General features: G+C 35.6%; 1 protein-coding gene across 3 annotated transcripts; it reads right to left on the bottom strand.

The window, feature by feature from the left end:
• Positions 1-531: 531 nt before the first annotated feature.
• On the bottom strand, positions 532-8,056 carry LOC114534621. 3 transcript variants are annotated; one of them, XM_028556088.1, is made up of 2 exons: positions 7,911-8,056; positions 532-2,059 (listed from the first exon to the last, which is right to left on the bottom strand). In XM_028556088.1, exon 2 carries the CDS (start codon positions 2,045-2,047, stop codon positions 1,109-1,111), a length of 939 nt encoding a protein of 312 aa, XP_028411889.1. In that variant the 5' UTR covers positions 2,048-2,059; positions 7,911-8,056; the 3' UTR covers positions 532-1,108. The 3 variants fall into 3 exon arrangements, with proteins under 3 accessions (XP_028411889.1, XP_028411888.1, XP_028411890.1); XM_028556087.1 differs by lacking the exon at positions 7,911-8,056 and adding an exon at positions 6,093-6,310; XM_028556089.1 differs by lacking the exon at positions 7,911-8,056 and adding an exon at positions 4,619-4,693.
• Positions 8,057-10,414: the final 2,358 nt, after the last annotated feature.

Raw genomic sequence — 10,414 nt, 5'->3', positions numbered from 1 at the left:
GATTATGGATTTTAAATCGTTTCCAGTTCGTTGTTCAATCTTGAACTGCACCCTTTTTGATTTTGATAATGATTTTTTCTAATGATTTTTATTGGATCTGTTATACTATTTTTCCAAATTTGTATGATGTAATGTTTATAAAATAGTTTTATAGATTACTTGAATAGACATGTAGTGAAAGTGAATACAACAAATCAGTAGGCTGCTGATTACCAGTCTCCGGCGTTCGTTTAAATCTTGCGCATAACTAACAGAACCATCCATAGATTTTAGACGACTTTGGATTCCGCTATGCATGTTCTGTTACAATACCCGGGTATATTTCCTCATCTGCCAGCGGGTTTGGGGACAAGACCTTTTTCCATGTTTTGTTTAACATTTAATTAATATTTGAATCCCATGGGGAAATTATGTTAACTAGAAAGTGTCATCTTCGGAAATCGCAAGAATTCCCGACGATGCAATCTTATTTTGGATTGGTTTGAAGAATTTCCTTACCAAAAGTATCGACTATACGTTATATAACAAGAGTTCTACCAAAAACAATACATTCATAGAGGAAATAACAAAATAGCTATTTATACCAAAAAGTTTATCTTCTTACTTATTTTACAGCTATAGTAGCGTAACCAGCCTGACGATTTGTCGACGTGCTATATATGCTAATATTTTGGTGTTCATTGACTGTGAAAACAATAAATTTCTAAAGAAATGAATAATATTGATAACTCGAAATTTACATAGCAGGACAAAATCGTCAGGCTGGCTTCGCCACTGCGGATGCAACCATTTGGTTATATGTACAATTTTGGTTACAATTATAGGCAAAGTGTAATGTTTTGATCGCGAAGCTAATTGTTTTGGCCCTTCGCAGAAAACGTTTAAGTGTCAAAACAAATGTGTTTCCGTTAAAAATCTTATTGATTTAAACTTTTCAAAACCTTGTTTCGGGTGCGCGGTTAATGAAAGCTTGCAAATGGTTGTATATTTCTAAAGTTCTCAGGAGGTAACTTAAGTTTCAGCCGGTCTATTAATTAAGCAATTTAAGCTTTTCTACTGCAAAATCTGTTCAGTATTACTGTCTCCCCTAGTAAAGGTCTTGATATTTCTACAACACTTGTCCTTTATCTCGGTATAGGTTGACTGCTCCTACAACACCGGTTCTTAGAATTTCAACGCCCAATCTATTATTGCTGAACTTTGTAAATTCTTCAGTAACTGCCTTTGTAGCTACTTTTTTAAATTCTGGATCAAAAGCTGTTTTGGCAGCTTTTGGTAAAGCTTTTTGAATGAAATTTTTAGTTGAAGTGTCCACCAGATTCTCAAAGACTTTCTTTCTGGCACCTGTTAAACTAGCTGTTCCCATCAGACCTTCTTTAACAACAGAAGCCGCAGTCAGCTTGCTGCTTCCTTTGAATATTTCATCTATGGTCTGTTGCGGAAGGTCTTTTATAATCATTCCAAAAGCCTTTCCAACTTTCTTTCCTGTTTCCTTAGTAGCTTTCTTAATACCCTCTTTTGCAAATTCTTTTCCCAAATTTTGACCGATTTCTTTTTTCGCTTCTTTCGTAAGTTTCTTTGTGACTTGTTTTGCCTCTTTGACGGCGGTTTCTTTGGCAGTCCCTGTCAAACCATTTTTAGCGATGTTTTTTGCTAATTTTCGACCTTCCTTTTTCTTTATATCACTGGTAGTTTCTGATACTAAAGTTTTAGCCGTATTTATGACAGCTTGGCTTGGACCAGCTTTGAAGACGGCTTTTATTTCTTTTTTTGTCGCTGCCTTTGCTTGTTCTTTTGCCTTTTGTATGATAGCTAGCTTACAACTTTCTCTCGATGCCTGAGTTGCTGTACCCGCCATGCCAAATGTGAAGGCATCTACAATGGTAAATACTCCCTCAATTGCTGCTCCATGATAATCACCACGATAAAACGCCGAGTGTAATATTTCAGCCACACTAATCCCTATAGGAAATGCGGGATTCCAAATTGATAAAGCTGCTTTCGCTGCTGTCATCGCACCAGTGTGTGCCCAGGAAGTCCAAGACATGATGTATGAAATCTAGAAAATAAATACAGGATATTACACGGTTGCGAGTAAATATGGATTTTATGTTCGAGTGGCAAAAGTAATATCTATACTGTTTTTGATACGAGAACATAAAATCCATATCTTCGAGCGAACCGTGTCATGTTCTGTTTAATATATGGACTAAAATCAGAATGACAAAAATACACACAAAGACGCCAAGTAAGACGCCGCGAAAGACCATTATAAAAGCGAATATTTTTTAAATTATAGACTAAACTTTAAAATAGAATAAATTTTGCTTATATCTTAAGATGACTTTTAAGTGTTTTCGTTTGTATTTCCAACGTTAAATTCGAAACTTGTTATGTCACTCCTAAACGTGACATACGGAAAAATCCGCACCGTACCCCGGATGTAGTGGCGTATGAGTTCTACGAGTGTTTTAGTTCTCAGTAAAATACCCCCCTCCATACAATAAAATCAGTAATTTAGTGTGTTTTTTCTTATACTGCATGGTGTAATAACAGAGGTGTAATAACACCTCTAAAATGCCTTAAAAGTGAATGCAGGGGAGTACAAAATTTCAGCTGTAAAAACTCTATTGTTGGATTTAAACTAACACAATTTAAAGAGTTAAGGATTTGGCAAACTATAATTTAGCTTGCAAATTTAACACCACCTAAAGGGGTGTTAAGCAGTGTAACACCGAATACACCGAATTGATATTGATCGTACTGAATATTTGTTTAAAATGATATCGTTTCATTTACTCTTTAAATAACAGTTCAACAGTATATGTATCAGTATTACTGCAGTTTTGCTATTTTACGTTTAATTTGTTTACTTCAGAAATAACTGTAGATTATTTGTAAAAATCAATGTGAGAATTATGACCCAGATAAATAGTTTGTAAGGTGTTTGTTTTTTCTCAAAAGAAAAGTGTTATCTTTCACACCGATAATTTCTACGAGGTGCAATAGGCCTACTTTTGGAAAATGACTAGCTTTCACACGGTCAAATGCGCGGTTTTTGAAATTATTGTTGAGAGTTACGACCCTCAACAATACGAATCGAGCTCATGGGTATAATTTTTAAATATTGCTTTATATTTTGCTTGAACGTGAACCACATGAAAGCCCTTTCTTTCTCATGCAATTTCTTCAATACAACCAGGAATGGGAATGAATATAAGTGCCCCCTTTTGATAAGAGGATGTTTAATAAGAGAATGTACTGTATTATCTTAGTTTTTGACTATAGGCTTCGATTCTTTCTGCTGTTTCTAGACTGGTATTGTATTCGCTATGACTTCCCGATTCAACCAAAAGAAGAAAAAACTAACTGTTTTAGAGCAAATGATATTATTTCGACATAATACAGTTACCTTCAACTGTCTGAGCTTAGTTTCAATTTGTGTTGCATACACCCTAAGAACTAAATATAGAAATGCCCGGAAATTAAGATATTGTGAAGATTAAACCTAATTGGTTAAAGATTTCCGCACCCCATAGCGATTGTGTAATGTTTACCGTTTATACTTATCCGAAATTTTTGTGGTCCATGTATACCTTCATCACAGTATTTAAATATGTAAACATCTTTCGATGACGTAAACATCTTTCGATTTCCTTTGAAGTTCTGTGACTGAAGACTTTAAACACAGACTTTGCTCACTGAAACTTTGGTAGTGTAAATCTGGCTTAACTGTAGTTGTGTTTTGTCACATACCCCATGTGAGGTGCAGCCGAGCGTTTTAGTCAGTTCAAACACGCATGCAGGCTTAACTTTAGCTGTGCCTTATATAAGGAATACTTAGTGCTATTTTTATCAAAAATCACATTTATTCTCAGTCTAAACAAAGAATAAGATGAATTTTGGTCAGTGGCATCGGAGGCAAGCTGTGCTGTTTTCCATTACTTTCGCTTTGCCTGCGTGGGCAAAACTGTCTTTAAAAACCTGCTCATGCGTCCATAACTGGCTTCAAAGACAACCGCGTTTCGCCCTCTCAAAGGAAGAGAACTTAATAGAAAGCTGCTCGAAGCAAGGATACGTGCAGTTTTACCCGAATCGAATCTTCCTTTGATCATCGTCCTAAACAGTTTCTGATTTTCCCCCGACTTTCAGATATATCATATTCAATTTCACTGCATTTTCACTCTGATTGTCTTTTCAAAATAATTGTCTTTCTCACACTCCTCACCCCCTCATTAATTACTCACACAATCTGATTGGCTGAGCTACTCACTTTATATCAAGCTCATAAGCAGGTAAAACAATGATAAGAATTTAAAAAACGTTTGCACATTAAATTGTTATAAAGTTCTCGCTACAATTATACCATTCGCTATCGTCGTTTTGGGTGATATAACCAAGTCGGTTTCGGCTCGTTTCCGTTGGCTAATCGGCTAAATATTGCTTTCATATAATTAATGCTTCAAGCCTTCAACGTTTACGATATGACACCTGAAGCCGTTATTTCAATACAACCATGCAGACATCGGAATGAATATAACTGGAATGCTACCTTCTAATATGAGGATGTTAATATTTGTACTTCCTGAACTGTATTATTTGAATTTCTGTTGATTACCTTCGATGGTTCTAGACTGTAGGTATTCCCTGTGATTTCTCGATTTGATCAAACTACGTTAACCATGCATATATGACATCTAAAGCCCTTTCTCTCATGCAAATTTTTCAAACAACCAGACATGGATATAAATGAAACGCCCCCTTCTAATAATGGTAATTAGAACTCCCTGAACTGTGTTATTTTAGTTATCAACTTTACTTCGATTTTTTCTACGGTTTCTATACTGCATGGTATTGTATTCGTTATGACTTCCCGATTCAAGCAAAAGAAGCGAAAACCAATTGTTTGACGTAGTGGAGACCAAATATTCGGACGTAATACAGTAACATTCAACTGTCTGGGCTTAGTTTCAATTTGTGTTGCTACACCCTAATAACTAAATATAGAAATCCCGGAAATTAAGGTATTGTGAAAATTAAACCTAATTGGTTAAAGATTTCCGCACCCCGAAACGATTGTGAAGTGTTTACCGTTTATACTTATCCAAAGTTTCTGTGGTCAAAATATATCTTCATCACATTAACTAAAAATTAAACTTCTTTTGAGGACGTCAGTCGTTTTTGCGTTAACGTTCTTTGAGCGAAGACTTTGGTTACTAAAACTTTGGCCTGATGTCTTCGAAACTTTGGCAGGGTAAATTATGCAGGCTTAACAGCAGGAGTATTTTCTCATACCCCATGTGAGGTGCTTGCTTAAATAGTTCAAACACGCAGCCTTATATATTTTTTCTTATACATTTTCTCACGAATACTTTGTGCTCTTTTTATCAAAAATCACATTTGTCCTGAGTCTGAACAAGGAATAAGGATGAATTTGTGCTGTTTTCCAGTACTTTCGCTTTGCCCGCGTGGGCAAAGCTTTCTTTCAGAATCGGCTCATGCATCCGTGACGTGTTCAGAAGTAAAACGCGTTTCGCCAGCTAAAGGAAAAACAACCTAATAGAAAGGTACCTGAAGCAAGAATATAGTTTTACCCGAATCGAATTTTCCTTCAATCCTCGTCTCATACAGTTTGTGATTTTCCCCCGACTTTTAAATATTATATTCAATTTCACTGCACTTTCACTTTCACTGTTCGCAATCAATCACAAAAGAGACGCCACATAATATACGACGAGCGGTGAAAACAGCAAGTAAAACAATGATAAAAATGTAATAAAAGTTTGCACATTTTACTTATTTTATTCGCTACAATTATACTATTCGCTATCGTGGTTTTGGGTGATATAACCAAGTCGGTTTCGCCTCGTTACCGTTGGCTTGTCGGTTAAATATTGCTTTTATACATTGCTTTATCGTTTACCATATGATATCTAAAGCCATTCTATCGTTTACCTTATGATATCTAAAGTAATCCTTTCAATACAAACAGACATCGGAAGAATATAACTTGAATGCTACCTTCTAATACGAGCATGTTAATATTTGTACTTCCTGAACTGTATTATTTTTATATTAATTCAGTTCATTACCTTCGATTCTTTCTGCTGGTTCTATAGACTGTGTATTGTATTCGCTCTGACTTCTTGGTTTGATCAAGGAAGCAAAAACTGGTTGTTTGGCGGATTGGAGCGTAATTAGGTCACTGTCAACCGTCTGTGTTTAGTTTCAGGTTACGTTATACCCTAAGTCATAAATCCCGTAGTCCTAAATATACAATTTCCCGGAAATGATAACATTGTTAAAATTAAACCTGATTGGTTCATGCAAAACTCGGATGTCCTTGAATGTCCTTGAATTTAAAATAAATAATTGATGGCCTTAATTTATAGCTTGAAAGTCCTTGATTTGTAAATTTTCTTGATCAAACCTTTGTAAACATGACAGTTTACGCAGGAATTTCTTTTTTCTGAAGTAGAAAAAATTCCTTCTTTAATGTGTATTTCTTGCGTCACTTTTGTAGTTTTGATTTTTATACAACTCGATCGCGAGGTCTTACTAGTCCTTGAATTTCCTAAGATATGTCCTTTAAAGTCCTTAAAAAGTTCCTGAATTTTACCGCTTTTCAATTGCACAAACACTGTTGAAGATTTGCCTAGCCCGAAACGATTGTGTAGTGTGGCCCAGTTTTTACTTATCCGAAATTTCTGCGGTCCAAGTATACCTGCGAAAACCAATTGTTTGACGTAGTGGAGACCAAATATTCGGACGTAATACAGTAACATTCAACTGTCTGGGCTTAGTTTCAATTTGTGTTGCTACACCCTAAAAACTAAATATAGAAATCCCGGAAAGTAAGGTATTGTGAAAATTAAACCTAATTGGTTAAAGATTTCCGCACCCCGAAACGATTGTGTAGTGTTTACCGTTTACACTTATCCCAAGTTTCTGTGGTCAAAATATATCTTCATCACATTAACTAAAAATTAAACATCTTTTGAGGACGTCAGTCGCTTTGGCGTTAACGTTCTTTGAGCGAAGACTTTGGTTACTAAAACTGTGGCCTAACGTCTTCGAAACCTTGGCAGTGTCAATTATTCAGGCTTAACAGCAGGAGTGTTTTCTCATGCCCCATGTGAGGTGCTTGCTTAAATAGTTCAAACACGCAGACTTTCTCAAGAATACTTTGTGCTCTTTTTATCAAAAATCACATTTATCCTGAGTCTAAACAAGAAATAAGGATGAATTTGTGCTGTTTTCCAGTACTTTCCCTTTGCCGGCGTGGGCAAAGCTTTCTTTCAGAATCGGCTCATGCGTCCATGACGGACTTCAGAAGTAAACTGCGTTTCGCCAGCTAAAGGAAAAACAACTTAATAGAAAGGTACCGGAAACAAGAATATAGTTTTACCCGAATCAAATTTTCCTTCAATCCTCGTCTCATACAGTTTGTGATTTTTCCCCGAATTTTAAATATTATATTCCATTTCACTGCACTTTCACTTTCACTCTTCGCAATCAATCACAAAAGAGACGCCACATAATATAAGACGAGCGGTGAAAACAACAAGTAAAACAATGATAAAAATTTAATAAAAGTTTGCACATTTTATTTATTTTACTCGCTACAATTATACTATTCGCTATCGTGGTTTTGGGTGATATAACCAAGTCGGTTTCGCATGCATGGTTACCGTTAGCTTGTCGGTTAAATATTGCTTTTATACATTGCTTTATCGTTTACCATATGATATCTAAAGCCATTCTATCGTTTACCATATGATATCTAAAGCAATTCTTTCAATACAAACAGACATCGGAAGAATATAACTTGAATGCTACCTTCTAATACGAGCATGTTGATATTTGTACTTCCTGAACTGTATCATTTTTATATTAATTCAGTTTATTACCTTCGAATCTTTTTGCTGTTTCTATAGACTGTGTATTGTATTCGCTCTGACTTCTTGGTTTGATCAAAGAAGCAAAAACTGGTTGTTTGGCGGAGTGGAGACCAAATATTTTAACGCAATTAGGTCACTGTCAACCGTCTGTGTTTAGTTTCAGGTTGCGTTATACCCTAAGTCATAAATTCCGAAGTCCTAAATATACAATTTCCAGGAAATGACGACATTGTTAAAATTAAACCTGATTGGTTAAAGTAGGGCTCGTACAAAACTTGGATGTCCTTGAATGTCCTTGAATTCAAAATAAATAATTGATGGCTTAAATTTATAGCTTGAAAATCCTTGCATGATTTGTAAATTTTCTTGATCAAACCTTTGTAAACATGACAGTTTACGCAGGAATTTCCTTTTCCTGAAGTAGAAAAAATTCCTTCTTTAATGTGTATTTCTTGCGTCACTTTTGTAGTTTTGATTTTTATACAACTCGATCGCGTCTTACTAGTCCTTGAATTTCCTAAGATATGTCCTTGAAAGTCCTTAAAAAGTTCCTGAATTTTACCGCTTTTGAATTGCACAAACACTGTTGAAGATTTGCCTACACCGAAACGATTGTGTAGTGTTTAAGGCCCAGTTTTTACTTATCCGAAATTTCTGCGGTCCAAGTATGCCTTCATCACAGTAATTAAAGATGTGAACATCTTGAAGACGCCGGTTGCTTTGAAGTTCTGTGACTGAAGATTTTAAACACCGACTTCGGTCACCGAATTATTGGCAGTGTAAATCACCAGGAGCCGGTTGTATCAAGCCCGTTTAGCTTAAACGGTGGATAAGTCAAAATTAAATAACGCTCTTACATCTCTCTTGAATGAGTAAACTTGAATATTATGCACTGAATATGCAGTTGTAAACAGTATCTTTGTATTATTAAGGTTAAGAACATTTAGTTTGCTTCTGGAATAAAACGACAGATTTGCTTTCTATTTTGAATTTAACCACCGTTGATACAACCGGCCCCAGATATAGTGATATGAAATAGCGGAAAAGGATTGGGACTAGTTTTGACCACTAGTCTATTGTCAAAATAGATATACAAATAGGTATACTAAAAGTCTATTGTTTTTGTTTTCAACTGGAAACAACTTTATAATATCTCTTGAAATACATTTGATTTCAGTTCAAATTTATGTCAGAGCTTCGATGCTTCGAGCAAAATTTCGACTAGTTTTATAAATAATAACAAAATCATGGATTAAATATTGCAGAATCGGTTTCCATTTCGACAATCTTTACTTTTTGTCACATACCGATCATACCCCATTCAAACACACAGCCTTATTATTATTTCTTAATTAATATTTCCCTTAAAATTGTTTAAAAAAGGAGAAAAAAAACTCCAGCCTTTTACTACAAGATTTCGTGGTGTAGGAAACACTCTAAAGTGAGTGAGAACAAAACCAAGGCGCCAACCCGACAGGACATTACTTTTAAATTCTTGTAAAAGCGATCAATATGGTTGTGCTATGGCGGGTTTTAATTTGTGACGTCCGAAATTAGGCTTCTAATCATTAAAGATAAAAAGCAATCGCACCGTAACCATTAGCTTCACGAAGGCCGCATATAACTAACTTATGGAAACGCTGGGGTTTGTTCAAAGGACTGCACACCTGTGTTACTAATTTTGGCGTTAACACGAATGGTCGAAATTAGTTTTAAAGACACGATTTAATTATTCCCATTGCATTTAACCGTTATTCAGAGTTTGAATGCCTAAGCACTCTGTTGGGACCCATAAGTGTATAAATGTTTGCCATAAGCATTTTTATGCATGATGCAGTAAAATTTCCTTTGTCGACCTTCGTCGAAAAAGCGTTTCACACTTCCGTTGTACTTTGGCCCGTCTTTGGGTACGCGTATAATTTATCACAATAAACACTCGTTATTCCGCGGTCAGCTGTACCATTTTCTTTCGAAGCAATAACAAGGCTAATCTAAATTTAATCATATTCACAATTTCAGCATTTTTTCGTATTTAGCAATTTATAAGTTGCATTATATCCTCACGGGCTAAAATTCGTGAACACGTCATTCAAATTTTAACAATGAGTGATTTCAATAGTTTTCGTTTTTTTGAGACACCCTGAAGTGGTAATAGGAAGAACTCGAAATGAAATACCTATAGGAATATAACCGTTTAACACAAGTTCTCGTGGTCTAGTGGCAAAGAGAATGTTTGCCAATTGGGTAAGTCGATGGTTCGAATCCAAGTGTACCTGTTTTTCATTATGTCCTTCGCGAAAAGGATAAAGTAAATTAAACAACCATGGTCTTTCAGCACCGGATCTCGTAGTCAAGTGGCGAAGACAATGGCCTCCCAAGTGGTAAATCGGTAGTTCGAATCCAAGTATATCTGTTTTATACTATGTCCTTCGCGAAAAGGATGAAATAAATTAAATAACCATAGCCGTTCAGTACAAGATCTTGTAGTCTACGGTGGCGAAGACTGTGGTCTT

Source organism: Dendronephthya gigantea, unplaced genomic scaffold (assembly GCF_004324835.1).
Source record: "Dendronephthya gigantea isolate DGI-Jeju-01 unplaced genomic scaffold, DenGig_1.0 000103F, whole genome shotgun sequence".
Classification (NCBI taxonomy): Eukaryota; Metazoa; Cnidaria; class Anthozoa; order Malacalcyonacea; family Nephtheidae; genus Dendronephthya; species Dendronephthya gigantea.
This window is presented reverse-complemented; position numbering and strand designations above follow the sequence as displayed.

Coding starts and splice junctions, on each gene's coding strand:
- LOC114534621 (XM_028556088.1), bottom strand. CDS start 2,047: ATGTCTTGGACTTCCTGGGCACACACTGGTGCGATGACAGCAGCGAAA.